This window comes from Chaetura pelagica, unplaced genomic scaffold, assembly GCF_000747805.2.
Source record: "Chaetura pelagica isolate M959 unplaced genomic scaffold, ChaPel_1.0 scaffold221, whole genome shotgun sequence".
Taxonomy (NCBI): domain Eukaryota; kingdom Metazoa; phylum Chordata; class Aves; order Apodiformes; family Apodidae; genus Chaetura; species Chaetura pelagica.
The window spans coordinates 9,161,124-9,181,718 of record NW_009952533.1 but is presented as its reverse complement, the minus strand read 5'-3'; the positions used below and the strand labels follow the sequence as shown (position 1 = coordinate 9,181,718).

The 20,595-nt window shown below is 36.4% G+C and overlaps 1 protein-coding gene across 1 annotated transcript in view; it reads left to right on the top strand.

Annotated features, from left to right (window-relative positions):
* SLC10A7 (solute carrier family 10, member 7) overlaps nt 1–20,595 on the top strand; it is a 147,549-nt gene that overhangs the window by 9,106 nt on the left and 117,848 nt on the right. The window contains exon 4 of the mRNA XM_010009001.1: nt 2,247–2,322. Coding sequence (XP_010007303.1) covers nt 2,247–2,322 — 76 coding nt within the window. The remainder of the gene's footprint in view (nt 1–2,246; nt 2,323–20,595) is intronic.

The window sequence follows — 20,595 nt, the reverse complement described above, 5'->3', positions numbered from 1 at the left end:
TGTGGTTAGATGGCTGAGTTTTGCACTGACAAGATCTCTTTGAAAAGGAGTATGAAGCAACATAATAATGTTTGCACAGATTCACCTCTTCTGTCCCTCTTAGCATATAGCATTTACAGCACAGATGGTAAGGCATGAGGTGAAAAGGTCTAGTATAAGATAGTTCTGTATCTAAAATACGTGACTCTGGACCCTACTACTCAATTATCTGTAGTGTATTAGTAGAACAGGTATAATTTATCACCCTTCAGCAGGTGCTTGGACCCTTGATATTAATGTTTCTAGCATGGCATGAACCAGTGGAATGCTTCAGTTGGTTATCTGTAGTGATCTGTTTGCCATTAGAATTGGTTTGTGTATCAGTAGTGTTACAAGTAGTTGATACAAAGCAAGCAGAAAAAAGTTGATGAGTACATGTTTCAATATACTTGATTAAAAGCCTTTCCATTTAGTGAGTACGAGGCCTTTTTGTAGAGTAATATTTTCATATGAAGACTATTTAAAACCATACCTTGATAGTGATTTTTATTTTTTCATGTCCAAACATACTTGAAATTTGAGAGGTCTCCCAGATGCTGTGTTACTATATTTTTTTCTTATAGTGTGGAAAGTCCCTGCCAGCTGAGATGAATGCTCTTGCACACGTTTCATACCTCTCTGGATTACTGTCAACTTAATCCACCCCTTTATTAGTGCAGGTGACAAGTTCAAGGAGCTGACTGCCAAGAGACCACATAGAAGAGAGATAACAGTAGCACAACCAATGTAGAGGATGGACATTAGAATTGCCATGTGTTTGTCTGCTGTAGATTTTTGTGGGTATTTCAAAACTTTTCACACCATTTCTTTTTCCTGTATTTCTTTTCTTTTCAATATGAGCTTATCCTAAGTGCTGACAATTCTGCTTCCATAGCTTACTTCACTACAAGCTAAAGGTACAATGTACTTCCAAGGTGGTGCTTGGCATTTTGTGATTGGATTTATATAATGTTTACATTGGCTGTCTCTTTCATTTTCCACAGTGTCTGTAGCTGACAGAATACCATCATTGTCATTTATCTGTTTCTTCTATTTAAGCTTTTCGTATATTTGCAGCTTATCAGTTGCACTATAATAATACTCCCTCTTATTTGGATTTAATACTTCTGTTTGCTGTAGCTTTTTGACACTGTGTTTCCTGGGCACGGACTAACACAGTTACAAGTGTAACGTAGTTCGCTGCTAGTAATTGATCTGGTCTAGAATACTGTGTCAAATTCCAATACTTGAAAACATGTAGGTTCCATTCTTTTGGGGGTTTCACAGACTATTTCATGCCTTACGGTTCTTTCTAAGTCAACACATATTTTTTTTTCAGAAGTCCCAGATTTAAATGTAATCTATTGTGGTATGTTCTTGTAGTTTACACATTTAATGCAAATAATTTTTCTAATAACCACGGTTTTTTGGCCTGTCTTTGAAAACAAAACAAAGCACACAATTTTTTCTTACTTTGCAGCAACATTTACTATGTATGTTGATAATTTTGCTGCACAAACAATGGAAAAAATGACATAATTAAGTATTTTAGACTTCTAAAATGCAGGAGAAAACTTTGTATGTGTAGATTAATGGAAGTCAGGTGATTTTACAATAGAGTGAAAACATGCATTAAGATTAAACATTTAATGGCCTTTTAATGTTCAGGAAATAAAAAGCTTAATTGTGATAATTTTTCTGGTAGGGTTTGATGAAAAATGAAGTATATTTGGAACCTGAAATAGTGAGCGTGTTTCTTCTTACTCTTCTGCTTAGCAGTAAATGTTTTTTATCACTGAGCAGCTTTTTCAAGAAATAGGGTTTTGCATCCTTATTTCCTTTTTTTTTTTTTTTTTCCCCCAAATAGCTACAGATATTTCAATCCACACTGCAAACTCTATTTCAACATGTATATGCAGTTACCTTTGTGATAGATGTGTAGATACTTTTGTGAGTGGTAGATAGAGTACTTTAGATGGGGAAATGGAATCACAGAGAGGTTAGGTCTTTGGGTTTTTAAAAGGTGACAGGACTCTTCACTGTGGTGGTTGGTAAGAGAAGGCATAGAAATCCTGCCAGCTGGTGCAGGGCTGTGGCTGTAACTGTAGCAGAAACTGATTGGGTTGCACAGGGGATGATTGTTTTTACTCAGCTGTGTGATATTTTAAGGTTTTAGGTTACATAGTGCATCATATGAGGAATGTAACATTTCTTCTTGTTATTTTCAGCTTGCAGACAGTAGGCTGCATGCCACCACCAGTGTCATCTGCGGTGATTTTAACCAAAGCTGTTGGTGGAAATGAGGTGAGCTTTCATTTTGTTCTTGAATGCTTTTTTAAACGAAAGTTCAAACAAATATTTAGTTGTGGTGAGCTTGTGGAGCAAAACACTGACTGCAATGGGATGTTGTTGTAGTTTGTAAAAACATTTAGAATTGACTTGGCTATCATGTTGGTGTTGAACAAGGGAAACAATGTTACATGCTGGTATTGTTCAAACTGAAAGAAGCTCAGTTTTCTGAGGTGATAGAAAAGTTTCTGATAGAAATTGGTGTTAGGAGATTTGTTTGTTGCTGCAATGTAATTCCTAACCATATAAAATCCATATGCCGTGTACTAGTTATTTCACAGACCATTAGCTTTGCGGTGAAGAACTGCCCTTGCAGTGATTGTTTGGATGTTGTTTAGTATTAAGAAGCCTTATGGTAAGAGTTCCTTGAGCTTTAAGCTGCAAATGTAGCAAGTGATTATGGAGACAGAAAAAATAATTTAAATTAATTACATTGTTATTTGTTACTGCATGAAATGCAAGTTCTGTGAACATGGAATTATCTGACAGTGATGCAATGCCAAGCTCTCAACAGATAAGGAAATGCCAGAATTGAAGTTGTTTGTTCAAAATCAGTTTGGTCATTTGTGCCTTAAATGGCATATGCTGATGTAATTTTGGACTATTTATCCACAAAACACATCCTATTTTCAGGAGGACTAGTTAGAAGATTAATCCAGGTGTGCTAATTAATGAGGTTGTTTCCTTTACACCTTCTTCCTCGTAACTGCTGAAGGTGGATGAGACCTAATAGGTGAGGAAGGGAGAAAATAACACTGAAAGCAATTAAAGCTGAGGCTGGTGGGATGCTGTTCTAGAGGGTTAGAGCCAAATCTTAATTCAGCCACAGAGCTCCCGCATGAGGTTGGGTGAGTCACTTCAACTACATTTTTTAAATACGGCCATTAGTTGTCTAGTTCTCATTTTCTGAGTTCAGACTCTTGGGACTGATTAATGTCAGCTTTGAAAACACATGATAGCACTGAAATAGATTGAAGTCATAGTTTGTACTGACAAAGTGCTGTTTAATTGCTATATCCTCTGAAGAGAGACCCAAAGCATCTCAAATCAAGTACCTGTAATTACGGGCAATCCTGATGCACATCACTGTCTCAAGTTTGCTACCTGAAAACAAGAATTATAAAAATTGTCTGATGGAGATGCTGTGGAGTACTTATATCAGGAAATAATTCAGGTACATAGAAGTGATGAAGAAATAAATTAGAAGTTTTCTAGTTACAGGTAGTTGCTGACAATGGAGATGGAGTGAATCAAGAACTGGGTCTTGGGAACAGAGAGTTCTCAGTCAGGCTCTAGGAAATTATACAAAAGAGAAATACCCTTTAAACACGCTCAGTGTAGACAAAATGTGTGGTGTATTTATTGCCAAACTTGAACAAGTTTCCAGTGCAAATGTATTTTTGGAACTTGATGCTTCTCTGTCGTTAAGACAGTTGTTATTTTTCCTTCTGATGAACAGCAAATCACATCCCTCCTGCTAGGAGAGAAGACCCTCTCTCATCTCTCCTTGCCAAATTTCACCCAAGCTGTTATTGATGCATTTCTCTTTCTGACATTAGTGGAACCAGGCTTTTTTTTCCCATTACAATTTAAATCCATTCTTTTATACAAAGAATTTAAACCTGGGAGTCAGCTGGAAATATGAGTGATTGTACTTGAGAACATTTGTTCATAATAATGTCTCTTAAACTGCTTCTACCTCGTCAAGCTTGTATCCCTTACCTAGAGAAACTGACTAGTCTTAGGCTGTATCTACAGTGCATAATGTAATATGAAGATAAATGAACTTGCTCAGAAGCAATGTAGTGAAGAAGCTCCACGTGTGCTAATTAGTTTGAGAACTGTCCTGCTGCTGCAGACTGCAAGCATACACTCCATAAGTGCTCTGAAGACCTCTGGATTTCTTGAAACAGCATATAAGAGCTGTGGTAGTTAGGTGTGTTATGACACTATAAAGGGGTTTAGGTTTTTTTTATCTTAGTAAAAGAGACTCTTGAATCTCAGTTTGGACTTGGGTTATCCTCAAAGTGTCAGGTACTATGGCATGGTAGAAATAGTACTCACCTGGGGGTGAGGAAACATGGTTTCTATTTTTAGCTCTGTCATTAACCTGTTGGGTAGAGAAGTGAGGTGTTGTGTGTCTGAGGTTAGCAGAAATGGATAATGGCAATTAAGTGTTTGAAGATCAGTGCTGAAAGGTCTTACGTAAAAGTTGCATTTTATTGTTTGGGCAGGGTATTAAATATTACTGCTTGGTTAAGTGCTTAGAAAGATAGTCTACATCATTAGAAGCTGCTTGGGTGGGGGATTTTGCTGCTTATCAATTGGAAAATGTGGTTATGAGATTATAAAAGGAAGACATTTTTGTTAATCTTACAAAGACTTGGCTTTTTTAATTGAAATGTTCCTGAGAGCACAAAATATTGTTCAGCTTTTGTCAGCTAAGGAAGGTGTGGCCAACAAAGCTGATACTAAGAATTCTGATTAAACTGTATTGATTGTTGAAAAAGTTAATGTTCTTGCAAGTACAAACCCAGAAAAGCTGAAAATCTGTATAATTTAACTATCAGTATTTAATAGCAACTATACAACTTAACCAGTGTTTGTTTTCCTGATGGTTCAAACACATGGTATATAAAAAAAGTTGTATCTAAGCTTTAAATCCTCTTGGTCTGTGTATAGGAATTCAGCAGCTGAACAGTTACTCAAGCATGCAAATATAAAATTGTCCAAACTGAAAATGAACATTCTTCCTAGACATCATTTGATCATCAACCCTGTGATCTATACTGCTTTCAAATATCTAGTCTTAGCAGCTGTTGGACTCCTATGAGAAAAGGCTGAGAAATGTGGGGCTCTTCAGCCTGGAGAAGAGAAGGCTGAGGGGAGACCTTATTAGTGCCTGTAAGTATCTAAAGGGTGGGTGCAAGAAGGATGGAGCCAGACTCTTTTCAGTGGTTCCTAGTGACAGGATGAGGGGCAACAGGCACAAGCTGGAACATAGGAAGTTCTATTTAAATATGAGAAAAAACTGCTGGGAGGGTGAAAAAGCACTGGAACAGGCTGCTCAGGAGAGTTGTGGAGTCCCCTTCACTGGAGGTATTCAGAATTTGCCTGGATGCTGTTCTGTGTGATGGGGATCCTGCTTTAGTGGGGGAGTTGGACTAGATGATCCCTAGAGGTCCCTTCCAACTTTGATGATTCTGTGATTCTTCCAAACTCTACCACTTTAACCATTTGTATTACTTTGCAGCATGCCTAGCAGCTGAGAATGTGGGGGTTGTCTTTGATGGTTGGGGCATTCCAAAGGAAAAAATTCTATCAAAAGCCCTTTGTCAGCAGTAACTTTCCATTAATAAGGAAAGACAATCAAGTCAGTTATCACCTTTGCTTGCTCTAGCTGTGGCGTTATGGTAGGGAGGAGGATGAGATTTGGAAACCAAAAGGCTCCTGAGTCTTTTGGTGTTTAAGGGTGAAAATTATCATTTTCACTTAGCTCTTAGTGGTTTGGTGGCTTGTTTTAAGGGACTGAAAAGAACTTTCTTCATAAGTCATAGGGATTATAGGAGGGAAAAGATCCCTGTAGCTTTTTAAGAAAGAAATAGAGAGCAAAAAGAACCTGTAGCAGATTTTTTTTGTGTATCGGTGTCTTTTGTTATAGTTGATGGAGGAGAAATCCAGTGTTGGTATTAGCAGAGTGGAAGAATAATATATTCTAGCTGCAAAGAAGATAATGGAGTTGACTAGTTCACTCAATACTGCTTGTTACACAAGACTTAAGACAGACTTTTCAAATCTCATTTCCTTGCATATTGCCATGATGGCAGTGGCAGCAGCAGAGGTGTTCAGCTGTTTAAGACAGTGTTTCTGTATAACTTCATAGACACTTGTGTACTAGTAGTAATATAAGTAGTGTGTTTTGAAAATGTCTGATATGCAGCATGGTAAGATAATTACCTGTGGTTTTTGGAAGAAGATATGGAAGAGATTAAAATTTCTGTCCAAAGATCTGCCTATATTCAGACTAGCCAGGAGCAAGTATCATTCTATCCAGAGTGGTGTTAGCAAATGAGAGATATAAACAGTGGAGAGGGAAGCTGTCTGTGCTGTCTGAATATCTTGGCCTTTGGAGGAGAGGAAGATGGTTTATGGCTATTCTGTCTTTGGTTTTGATGGAAGTAGCTGTTCTTGATGTCATGAACAGAAATGCAACTTTCCTAGTAGAGCTACAAACTCACACCTATTGACTCTGTGACCTTTTCTTAGGTTTCTTCAGCTCCTCTCTCTGGTCTCTATATCATGTTTATTCTCTCAGCTCTCTTTCAGAGAGAAAACCAGGCTATTCCCAGCTTTTGCCACAAAAAAACCCATTTAGCTCATTAGCAAAGCCAGTTTCAAGTCCTGAATATAGTTTGGTGCGTATTAAGCCCTATATGAACAAAAAACAATGTTCATATGTATGCTGACAAAAAATAAGGAGGGATTACTGTGAGAAATAAAAATCTAATTTTTTATTTAGTGATATTTTCTCAATTATGTAGTTGTTTCTGACATCAGTAATGCTTACAAAATCTCTTGATTTGTGGAGAGGACAGTCTATGCAGTTTAAAAAAAAAAAAAAAGAGAATGAAAACCGGAAGGCCTCACTGTTGTTCTTTGCTCTTGTTGAGCTAGGGAGGGTCAGGATTTTAGTGACATTATAGCGTTTGACAGCACAGAAGGCCTTTTGTGTTGTTTTTCCAAAATGTATTTTAGTTTCTCAATGAAATGATAACGCAAATTTCTTAAAAATTTGCTTCTAACTATCCATTTCTGTAAGAGAGAGACAAATATGTCAGCATTTCAAGGTGCTGTGAACACAAACCTATTAAAAGCTGAGAGATCCTCAGACAGAAATGCTGTAGAGATGCCAGATATTACTACAAAGTATTTAGACAGCAAATGTCATATTCTCCTTAAGAATCAAAGTAACGAAGAAAAGAGGTTGAAAATTAGATCTATAAGTCTATTATTAGTTTGGGAGAAAAAACAATTTGCGATGACTTTTATGGCAGCTTAATGACACAGTTTTGAAACATGTAACATAACAGGCAAGAGCTGTGATGGAATTGTAGAGATAAATCGTGGCAGACAGTTCTTTTTATTGAAGAATACTTTGGCTATTTCACTGTCATACACAACAAAACCATTGAGGTTTTTTTTTGTTCAGTTAAGCTGTAGCTTGTACAAAATCTCTTAACCAAGGTACTGGTTTGTTTGGGGTTTTTTTAGCAACTTTCATGTGGTTCCTTATGCCTTTTGTAAAACAAGGTCTTGCATATGCAAGATAAGATTTTAAAATATAAAATAGATTATTATAACAAAGACAGCTAGAAAAGTATTTATGGAACTAGATATGAAGTAAAGAAAGAATTCTAGTATCGATCTCTAGATTTGTTTTTGAAGCAGCTGTCAAACATAAATCTGAATATAAAATTGCAAGGTCCACAGAATCAAGGAAGAGTAGTAACATTTTGCCAACAAATTATGTGCAATAATTTTAACTGCTGTTTTAAAATAAAATCATGTGTGTGTTTACTGAGAAATAAATGCTGGAAAATTCCCTGGTTTGAGAGTGGTGTGTTTTTTTCAGTAAAAACTAAAAAGTGAACCCTAACTACTCTAAAGTCACAGGAAAGATATTGATTTCTCTAAAAATATCTGACATTCTTTGGACTGTGTGTACATGTACATTAACCTTTGAAAAAAAAAACAAAAACCAAAATGAATAAAAAGAGGTACAAGCTCTAATGGTTCGTGATTCATAGACTGATGCACAAGTGTACCAAGAATGTTTACCTTTGGAAGGTAACACATGAACATTATGAAACAAAATCATTTAAGATCTTCAAATAAACTATATGTGACATAATGATTCGTTGTCTCCAATAATACAGTTTTTTCTTCATTGAATGTAAGTAAAAATTTACAGTGGTGTTCTCTAAAATTTTATATCCAAAATACACTTAAAAGATTAATATTTTGGGGTTTTGTTTATGAAAGGGTAAGTCATTCTGTTGTTTTAAAATTTGATGCTGCTAAAGAAAAAAAAAACCTCTAATGAAAATGAGGGGGATTTTTATTTCCTAAGTTAAAAATTTTGTCAACCCACACAGATTAAATAGCTCTACATGAAAAGATGACTAATTCTACCAGTAGATACTGTAGTGAAGTCTCTGGATAATATATTATGGGTGTCAGAGGACAAATTTAGGGAAGATTGTCTCTACTTCACATGTACAAATATAAAGAGTTAACTGTGTCAGCATAAGCCTTGTATGTACATAGGAGCTGTTGTGCTATTAAGTTCACCCACTCTATTCTAGTATTACAGTCTAATTTTTTATGTATCCTAAGAGTTTACTTTTCTTTTATCATTACTGTGCTTTGAGCAGATGGTTTTTATTGAACTATTTATTGACACTTAGGGATTTTTCCTTCCCTGAGTGGTGAGTACATTTTATATCCATCAATGCAGAGGAGTAGCCCAAATTATTACGTACAATATGAATTTCATCACTATAATGTGTCCCAGTCATGCAGCTCCATTAGATATCTCTAGAGTTCCTCATTGTCTTCTCAAGTCTTCTATAACCCAAAGCAACTGTGGAATCTTCTAGGTTTCCTCCCCCCCCATTGTTCTCCTTTCATTTATCACCAGTAGTTGTAATACAGATCCACTGTTCAGAATGGAAGGAATTTTCAAAGGCATTAAGGTCTGCTCTTAGTTCAGTGGAAATAAAATGAGGCTGATGGACTTCAGAAATCCCCATATTTGAGCACGTTACCCCCAGCTCCCTACTTCAGTTTGTACGAAGTTTCAGGTTCTTCCAACACCTTTGAGAAGCAACTGATTTGCTATCCTAAGGTATCAATCAATGAGTTAGACTTGTGATAAAAAGCTTTAATTTTGTCTCTGGTTGCCAGTACTAACTTGGGGTCTTTCATTTGGCTTATAAGGTGGCTGGTGGAAATTGCCCCTATCCTACACTCCTCGGACCGTAAGAGATTAGGGAAGTGCAAGAAAAGATATTAAAACTCTTAACTGTTTAACTTTTATGACACAGAACTTTCGAGCCTTGTGCATGTTCAGTCTTCCCAAATCTGGGGTGCTTGTAGTGGCTCTACCAGAACCTAGGAAGTTGTAAAATTGTCTGTTGAAACGATGCTAAACTGCTAGTGCTGTGGCTCTAAACTCCTTGGAATCATCATAGCCTTGTGTTCATATAATTATGTTTGCTCGACTGGCCTAGATGCGAGTTTAACAGGAGTGTTCTCGGGTGCTTTGCTGTTGCTGTTCTACAGTGCTTGGCTGGGGAGACGAGTTTTTTTTCTGCTGTGGTGCATTCAGTGACCCTGAAAGCTGTTTGTGGCATAGAGAAGCCAGGTCAGAAAAAAAGTCTTGCTCTCATGCTTGATAAAAAATAGCCTTTTAAAGCAGGGTGGATTTGTATTTGTCTTGGTCTGCAGGTCAATTCTGTGTAAAATTAGTGAGCAAGACCTTCCTTTATTTAGCAGGGAGTGTTGTACAAAATGCATTGCCTATGCAAAGTAAGGTTTTTTAGCTGTTGAAACAAATCAATAACTCTTTCATTAAAGTATTTGCAGAGAGTAGGGTCCACTTGCTCCCGAAAATTCAGCTTCTGTGCTCTCTGGTATTTAATCTTTATGGCTGTTTGAAGGAGAGATTGCAGATATTTTGTAGCGAGGAGGAAATGTGTTTGTTGCCTATTCTCCCTTCCTCTGTCCTTGAAAGGATACCTTCTGGAGAGCAGTGAAGACTTCAAATATTGTTCTGAAGGTGACACCTTTAGAAAGTTACAAATAATTTGTTCGTAGTGGACTGTTTTTTTGCAGTCTTAATTCTGTGGAATGTCTGCATGATGCCAGTGTTCGCTGTGTAAGAGTCATTTGCTAACGGCTTTATTTTGACAGAGCAGTGCACTTGTTTGTTGGTACTGAAAGCCAGTGACATGCTTCTGGTTCTGCTGTCCCTCACCTGTTGGCTTACAAAGCAAACAGTAATATTAACTTTAATAGTGAAGTGTTTAATAATTGTTGCATATGTTAGGGTTGGTGTTAAATTCCTGATACAACAGAACACAAACTTCTCAGCTTTGTTGCTCATTCGTGGTGTATTTTCTACCACACACACACAAAAAAAAGAAGGCTCTGTTGACATTTGCTCATGTGTTCATCTGTCTCTATGGACCTGGATCCTCTGCTGCAAATGGTTATCATGGCTGTTGGTGACCCCAGCATTGGGACTGGGAACAAAACCACATACTTGTAAAATTAGCAAAAGCTAATATGCACAATCATGATTGTCAAAAATTGAATTAATCCTGTGTTGTTTTTGTTTGGTTGTTTGTTGTTTTGGGTTTTTTAACCAACATTTTGAATGATAATGTGTAAAGCATTGCTAATATTTTGAAATCTGAAAAATACCTTTTACTGTTTCCAGCTTACTCTGCAGGTAAATAAAAATTAAATGTGTCTCTTGAAAAGACAAAATGCCCTTTAGGGAATATCTTTAGTGGATTTAGTCAAGGATAACATTACTGTTCATGAAATGTGCAAATTCTGAACACTGGCTTGTAGAGAGATAGTGTTTCTCCTTTCTTAAATATTTCCTTTCCGTGTTAAAATCTAAGCTTCAGAGTATTTCACTTGGAAATATTTTTGTTTCTATCCAAACACATTTTTATCTGGGATGAACATATTTGCTTAGTGGCTAATAATAATATATAGGTTAGAAAGCAATATTTCTGTTATTTGTTTTCTTTAGCTAAGTTTTTGCCTGTGCAATATTAAGTCCTTGTTTGTGGAAATCATAGCTGTAAAACGTAAAGTGGATTTTTCAGTTAAAAATGTTATCTTTACATTTCATTATTTTTCAAGGAAATAAAATCGGTTACCCTTTTTTTTTCATCATTGTGATAGAACATCATGAAGGTTTTTGTCTTCTATATTGTTTGTCAAATTGTTATATTCAATACATGTTAAGAAAAAGTGTCTTGCATTCTATGGGAAAACTTTGTCTGCATGAAGAGACAACAGATTTTTCGATTCCTTTATATGAAAGTAAACAAGCTCAAATTTACTTAAAATATTTTAATAGAACTCTTAGGAGAAGACAGGATATTTTAGAAGTGTTTCCAGTTTTTTTTTTTTCTGTTAAACTGACTTTTTATTCCTTTGTTTGTGAGAGTATTTGGCTAAAAATGTGGAGAGCAATGGAGCAGCAAATTTTCTTTGCTTTCAAAGCATTATTTAGGCTCCAGTTTCTGTAAAATACTGGCCCCATTATGAAATCCAAAACCAGCAAGCTGTTGGTAAACTGTTTCTGGACATGTTGAAGAAAAGCCATTTGTTGGCTGGGAACCCTTTTTCAGACATGCAGTCCTCACAGCCGGTTGCTCTCTTGCTCAGCTAGGTTTTTTTGCAAGTGTTCCCTTGTGTGTTTGGCCTTTTCTGTCTGAAATCCACTACTTCTGCTGCCACTTCTGAATTAACAAGGATGGAGAGGAAACACCACCACTTGGAGTAACTGCAACAGGGTCTTGAACCCTTGTACTCATACAGGAAACCTCTCTGAGAAGATGGTATCATTAGGAAATTTTGAGGGGCAGGAGACTGGCAAAGGACCGTTAGTAGTAGTGTGTTCACACTACTATAGGTGCCCTGAAGCTCAACAGCCCCTGATTATTCGTGTCGTAGGGGAGACATTAAACAGAAGCTTTGCCAACCCTTCCAGTACCTCTTTGTATATATCCCCACTACAAGCTGCATTTCCAGACTGTTTGGTTCTCTGGCATTTCTGGTTTCCCTGCCACCCACAGCCTGACCTCTCAAGGTCCTCGCTGTCTGCCTCCGAATCCTGCCGTGCTGCGCGCCTTGGTGCACATCCCCAGGGAATTGGCACCAGCTGCCTGGCTGCTCTGAGAAACAGTGTGAGGCAGAGTGGGAAAGGAGTGGGAAAGGGTAGAAGCCATGGTCGTGCTTGGCAGCATGTTATCATTCCTTGATGTGCACTGTGAGGCAGTAGCTGTATCCTTTTTGACTAGGACTGCAAGCTAGTCTTTGAATTTAAGGTAGATAACGTTTCTGAGGGAATTTTCCCCAAGAATCAGAGGAGCAAAAAACTTGCCTTATATTAAGGCGGATACAGTAATTCTGACTTCATCTATTTACTTCGAATAATAGACGTATGTTGAGTAAGAAATAAATGAGAAAAAACCAAAAAACAACAAACCATCTATTGCATGCATGGCTTTATCTGCAAAGAAGTCAGCAACCATAGACTAACTAGTTAGTCCAGTACAGCAGTTCTGGTAATCATGTGGCACATAAGCTAAAGAGAGTATTAATGTGCTTGAACTGGATTGTGTTTGGTATTGTAAATCCAGAGCAACAGTATATTTCCAGAATTAGGTTGCCAATTTGCATGTATTAATACTTCCATGAAATCTTGAAACTCCCAGTTCTAGCAGGTATTGTGAATCATTGTAACAAGATTCCCAAAATGCTGAATTTCTAGCGTGTGGATGACTTTACTTAGCTAGACCTTTTTGTTGTTATATTTTGTTGTTATATTTTGATCTAAATTAATTTTGTTTGTTGATATTGTTGCAAAATATCTATAATGTTCACTGGGATGTATACTTTGATACATGCTGTGTGAGTGTTTCAGCTCCAACTGCATATCCAAAACCTTTTAAAAGGAAAGCTCAATGAGCCCCATGGGGCAAAGTAAATTATTACATGTGGTGAACTCTTAAGTCATAGACCAAGGTCATGGCAGTGAGAGTGTATTTCAAAAAGGTTTTATCTGTGCTTGGAAAGCAAATGAAATCTCTCATCATTAACTTTAGAATTATAGTTGTAAGAGGATTTTCACTAGAGGTGAAAGATCAAGTTCATGGCGGACATAATGGAGTCTGAAAAGTTCTTTCTCAGACATAATATTAGGGCATGAAACATTCACTGAGGTTTTCACATTATCGATGGGGAGTTTACAGCCTTTAATCTGGATACTGAAGATCAGAATAATTGTCATTATTGCTATATATTGTGCCTTTATTTCAACCTTAGATTGAAAAAAAACACCTCTTTTTTAACATTGTGAAGACTTTTAGAAAAATTTCATAGCTTTTCAGCTGTCTGTCATAGCATACAGGCAACATCTTCCTTAGTTAATAATAATAATGCTTTTATAGAACTAGAATTTTGTAAACTTGAATGATCTTCAGTCCCTAATGAAGTAATCAAAGCACGTGTGCATACAGTGATATGGTGTCTGTTGTAATTTGTTGATATCTCATGTATATCGGAAAGAACAAATGTTGAAGGGAAACAGGGCAGAAAAACTTAAGTAGAACTAAGGTTTTTAGTGACCCAGGTTATTATCAGTCTGTTCTGCTGTACGTAGAAATGAATATTCATAGGCCTATTTATTCAGCAGTTTGTGCTAGACTTGTATGTGTGTATTTCTGCATTTCAGTGACACCAATGAGCAATGGAAATCTGCTTAATAGATGAGAGTCTGAGCTCCATGTCTGCATCTTGGGAATGGTTTTCAAATACCCCTGCTGATAACACCATGCACTTGTTCACAGAGTTTACAGTGCTCAATCTGTTTGCTTGCAGAAGTGCTGAAATTTGCCAGTGATGTGCCACTTTTAAAAGTAGAATATTAAACAACCATAGGCAAAAATGAAACCCTTCATGTTTCTGCTTTCACTGTCATGAAAGTTATTATATCTACAGGAAGGTTTCAGTTGTGATTTTATTTGGAAAAGTCTGTTTAGTCCTGTTTTCATGTTATTTCACTTCTAAGTAAAATGTAAGGTTTCAGTGTTTGTTGGTTTGTTTGTTTCTTAATTCCTGTCATCTAGTTTAAGAAGAGGTATTTGTTAAAAGGTGCGTTTGCTTCCTGAGTTACAACTACAAATAACAAGTACATATATGTGTTTCCAAGTGATATTTTTATTTCTTTGAAAATATAAACTAATTCTACAGTAAGATGATTTTCTAACTAACTGGAACTAGAGAATGTCAGCTTTAAGAGTGGGTACCAGGTTTTATTCTACTTAAGCAAAATACCGCATTTCAAAATGAATGTGTTTTTAGGGAAACTTCTTATTTTCAATATATGTGGTTTCTTAGAAGTCCTTTGAGAAGAAGCAGCGTAAACTGAAGTGAGAGGTTACCTGTAATTCAAGAAATGAGTGTCCAACCATTCAAGTTGGACATAAAACCTCAGTTCTGATCTGTGGATGTGTTTTATGCTTCTGTTTTAAAATGGCAAGTGATCATGAAATTTAGAAAATATATCCTGTTACATTTTTTTCTGTAATGTTAATGTCATATGTGTTATCTCAAAAATACTTGCAGTACTTTCATTTTCCAAATGGTCCAGGATATCTGTATTGAGTGAGACTTCTATATAGAGTTATGTTCTCTAAGGTGTATATTTTAATAATTTAGTCAATGGCCTCTCTTATATGTTTTTCCTTCAACCAAAGGTGCAACCTCTTTTGTACAGTTGTAAGGCATTTCCATTTCTAAGCATTGTCATAAATGTCTGTGACCTATTCGTACTAGGACTTTTTTGCTATTTGTACCACCCATGTCAGTGATTTCTGCATGGCTTGATTCTCTGCAATTTACAATCTGAGAAACTCAGAACAATAGATGTTATTTGTAAGTATGGAATACCCAGAAAAATACGCAGTATTGAAAAGTACTGTCCTCAAATCCCTTCTGAGAACGAGTCAGTCTGAGGCATCTGTGCTTCATAAGGGGTCTGCTGTCAGGATCTCTTGAATAGCAAATGCCTATGTTGCTATGTTTGTTTCTTCAAATCTTCTTGGTACTCTCATCAGGTAAAACTTGGAGTATACATCTTCTGCAAATAACATAAAAAGACCTACCTTGCTATAAAATCTTGCTATGTATACATATACTTATTTTAAAGAAATTATTAAATGTATTATATAAATTCCCAATAGTAGCCTATTCAGTAGTGCTGATTTACTTTGCTTTATGTAAATACAGAATCCTAGAACATAATTATAAGTCAGGTATTTTGTGAGTCTGACAGCTGAACTCTTAAGTTGCAAACAGGATTCAGATAGGCATTTTTGTCTTTAGAGTATGTAAAATTAATTTCTTCTTGTCTTAGCAGTATAGTCAATATTACTACCCTCCCAATTCTTCCCCCTTCTGGTATTCTTGCATAATAAAAGTCACTGTGCCCATAGTGTAAGCATCTTGTTATGTTGCTTAAGTGATCACACTGATTTTAATTTCCCTCCTCTTTCAAATCACCAGCCAGTTCCAACATGTTGTTTGTCATCTTCCTTACTAACACTGAAATCAGCAGTAAGTCTTCTGTTTCCCAGACTGCTGGGTGTTAGTAGTAGTCAGTGCTTCTAAATTTCAAGAGATTATTTTATTCAGGTGTATCACTCATTATGCTAACTTATCATACAGTATCTTGTGAGGTAGATAACTTGTTTAGCAACACTTCCAGCAAGCTATGCTCATGGTTTCTTTACCAGCTCTCATGGGTTGTGGTTTGTTTATTGGTTTTTTTTAATTTGGGGAGGCAAGAGTGTCTTTTCACTCTCTCTAATAATTTTTTTGCAGCCTAATGCAGATATGTCATACAAGCAGATTTTAAGTATATTTCCTGTTTTTCAGGCTTCAAGTTCCTTCTAAGTTGTGCAGTGCAAGGCAATTGAAAAATTAATTTTGTTGGGTTATTTTCTTCTGTAGAGCATACTGAAATAAACTGAGATTTTATTCTGAGCCATATCACTACTTACATGTTTTTACAAAACTAGAAATAGTTGAATTTGGTTTTCTTCTAATTAGCACATGCCAGCTGCTACCAGCAAAAGAACACCTGTGCTACTAGTGAGAGTACCTGGAAACATGGTCATGTTTCTTCTCATTTATGCTAGTACAAATCAGATATTCTTCTGTTGAAATTAAAGCAGTGGAGTGGGTAAGTGTAGGTAAGAGTCACAAATGAAAATTGGGTCTATGTGATTTGTAGTAGGTGGATTTCCAGAAGCAGTAATTGGTCTTAGCTGGTCTTCTTATGCAAAAATGTGCAGTTGACATAAAATGCTAAGCTAAGGAAGTAGAGTAATGCATTTTTTGGCCACTGTATTCTCACAAGTTAATTTTGGATTATTATTTTTTTAATGCAGTCTTTATTTCAAATAAATGAAACTGTGTCCATACTTTTAAAATAGGATAGTGAAGACAAGTATTGGAATTGTTCATGCTGTAGATGCTTCCAAAGATGCAGCTTTATTTGTGGGTTAAATGTATGTAATTAAGTTAGAGTAATTGTACTTATCTTTGTTTAGGAAGTGTGTTCATCAGGAAACATGAATAAACTTTCCCTTTACTGTGTCTTTATGCAGATATTAACAAAGTATAAAGTAATTTTGCTAGCTGACAAGCTGTTTAATTACAAGATAAGAATCAGAGTTTTGATAGAGGTGAAAATGTGGAGTACTGGAGTGCATTCAGAAGCCTATTCCTCCAGCCTTTGCTGGAGGTAAGGGCAGCCTCCAAAACCTGGGATAATTTAATCAAAATAGTTTATGAATGTTTTCTCCTAGGTTTTCCATACATACAGAAAGAAAATACGTAAATAATTAAGAACTATGTATTGTAGATGTAGTCAGCAGTGACCTATAGAGCTGTACTGTTAAATGTCCTAGATTAGGAAAGAAGAAGCCATAGTTGTATATACAGCCTTTCATATATATGCTGAAATCAGGAGTCCTAGTGAATTTAGTACTTAGGCAGAATTGATGGTTCTGCAGTGAGATCAATGCTTGAACTATATGTCATTTAGAATATTGTTCATTTTGGTATAGACTGACTAGGTTCTTAGAGGAGTTCCAGATGTTGTTCAAAGTATTTTTACTTGTACCCAAAATGGTTTTTCTCTCTGTTCCACTGTAATGACAGATAAATGGGAGCTGTTCCATTCCATTTCCAAATTAGCAGAAGTGTTAACATGGATTCTGTTTAAAGACCTTTTTTCTCTGGAGTTTGTTTTCATATTGCGTTTGCCTTTGTATGGATATGTTTGCATTCCTGTCATGCTGCAGTGCTGGCTTCTTCCAGCTGTTGAGTTTTTTGGAATGGCTGTAGGGAGTTTTATTTACTGTTAGAAAACCTTACTGAATAGCTGTAATTTCATAATAAATAGTGCAAGGCAGAATTAGCTGCCAATGTTTGGATACCCATTGAACATAAATCAATACTTAGGGTAAACAGAGGAGTATTTGTGTTCTGAAGCATTTGCCTATTTGCTGTTGGAGTCTTGGTGATGGCATAAGGGTTTGAAAATAAGTCTGTGATACGTATGTCCAAGCTCTTGCTGTTGTATTTAAGACAATCCTACCAAAATATGCTTTTAGACTCTGTGAGAAATGTTTGTTAGAACCTGTGCCTAAATCGTCTGTATTTTTCTGTGTTTAACATGTAGAATTAGTGTGGAGGTTGTTTGTTTTATTGACTGTTTATTTCCTGTATATTTTGTGAAGTAGGCCTTATGTGTTCCTATGAAGAATGTTGTGTGTTGTTGATTTAGGAGTGGGGGAAAAAGGTGTGTGGGATGCACTATTCAAATTCTATGGCAAGTGAAGACAGAGGGTGTATAAATAAGCACCTACAGTACATAAAATAACAAAATTACAATTCTACCTAGTCTTCATTTTTTTTGTGCTACTTTTATTAATGCCATCTCCACTGATACAATCACATGCTATTTTTTTAAAAGCACATTAGTTTGACCTGTTCTACCTTACAATGCTTTTTTTTATTACACTGCAGTCTGGATTATGCTACAGTCTGTGATGTATTAATAAATGCAATATAAGTTTTTTGTGTGGTGGTATGGAATATTGTATGACTTTTTTCTGTTGTGTAAAGCTGCATAACTACATGGAAGCTGCAGCAGTCAGTAAGTTGTTAATTAAGCTACAACAGGCTGGTATCATAGAAGAGCTTTTAAGAGAAACATTTGCACATACGTGCAAACGGGCCTTTTGCAGTGCTGCCTGCAACAGTGTTGTCCAGCTGCTGGGGTCACATCTGGTATTACCTGTAGTGGTTTGAGGAATCTGATGGACCAGTGTTTGTGGCAAAACTCAGGTAGACTCCAATGGTAGGAAAGCCCTGCCTTTGAATTAAACCTTCCAGTACAACTTACATTGTTAACTGCCCTGTTTCTAAGCACAGAGCAGCCATTTGAGTGCTTGGCTGAATGTGTTACAGTTGTCAGAGGATCGTACTTCAGGGATAACACTACTGGCAGTTAAACCCTATGAATTAGTAAAAAATTGAGTGTTTGGCTATTAAGAGTAATTTTTGTAGGCTTTTAAAAGCTTTGTTTGATCATGCACTGTGCTGACTTTTCAGTAAAATCTTCATTAAATCCACCCATTCATTGCAGTTTTTTTACTTCTGTTTGCCTTTGTCACCTGTTCTTTCCTGGATTATCATTCATTAGCTTCTCCAAAGAGATTTACAGTTCCATAAAACAGGATCACGTGCATTCTGGTGTTCTGCATGAAAGTAGAGCTGGAGATAAAGAGAAGCCACAGGATCCCTGTAGAAATTTGAAGACAATTTTGATACTCTAGTCCACTCAAAAATCTGCTGATACTGTAATGTTTTTTCCCTTGCCAGGACCCTCCTTGCCTGGTGTCATTTCTTGAGGTCTCCTGGGATGAGATTAGTCTAAAACAACAAAGTAGCCAGATGTCTGGTTCTAAGAGAGTCCCAGAGGCCAGGGTATGGTAGGCAACAGTAATCGCTTGGGGCTGAAGATCAAAGGTACCTGAGAATTACTTATGGGCACATACTATGTGTCATTCCCATTATTAACAGTCTGAGAAAATTTGTATCCCTAATTAACCCTTTTGTTGGTTAAATTTTCTTGCCAGTACACTCCTGTCTGTAATAACTATGTGTTCTTTTTGGTACTGTTTCATATCACGTTACGCTGGTGGGGTTTTTTTGTTTGTTTTTTAAAGGCAATACTCTCATAATAGCAAATTTGTGTAACTAATCCATATCCTTTTTATCATGGTCATTTTTTAAATGTCAGAAGTTAGTACAATTTCTTTTTGTTTACTGTGCCATCCTTAGGGCTGTTGTTATTCCTATCCGAAAATGTGTCAATATGAATGGTTAACTTGTCAGGATAGTGGGTTTAGTTCATTGCTTCCTAATCTAAATAGAATTAGAATCTAATTCCAGAGGCAGGATGTCTGCACATCACTACTTTTTCCCATATTGATAATTCTAATTACATGCTAATTAATATGTTCAATGATCAATGCTCATTTTTATTGTATACTCTGAAACAAAAAGCTAAGTGTGTAAGTGCTGTCCATGAATTCTTGCAGTGCTTTTAGAATGAATGGCTCCTGGAGAGAAAGAAAAACCTGATTGCAAGCTTCTGTGCTTTCTGTTATCCTCCAGATGAAAATATGGTTGTGAGTGGAATGTCTCTTTTAGTAAATGATAACATTGTATGTCTTTGTAGACTTGAAGACTTAGAACAATTTTTTTGTAGCTTTGGAATAATAAACTGTAATTATCAGAGATACCTGTTGTGTGTTATGACTGCTACAATTAGACTTTCTTTAACAAGACATAGCATTAATGTGAGGTAAATGCTGCATGTGTATGTTTGAGCGGGAGGACATAAGTTTCTGGTCACTGTGAATGTGTTTGAAGTTTATTGCCTGTATTACATGTACTTAACAATTCTAAGAGGTGTCTTAGAGCGAGTAGTGAGTGAGGAAAGATCCCTGGAGTGATTTAAAGGACTGAATTGATTTATCTGTTTCAGTCTTGATAGTCTGTCTTCAAAACATGTTATTCAGGTGAGAAACCCCAAAAGCTGACCTGTTGGAAGGTGTATTGTGTTTTTACATTTACTTTTGACACAGGTGTGCGTGCTGTCTGCATCTTCCACCACAGCTGTGACTTCTGCTGGTGTCCCCACTCCTGTTCGGTTGCACACCTCATCAGTCTTGCTCTGCACCCAAAGCAGTGTTTAAAAAAGATTTCTGAATGAAATAAATGCAAGGGCAAAATTTTCCAGTGATGTAGGGTAATTTACCCTTTCAAGCCCTATGACTG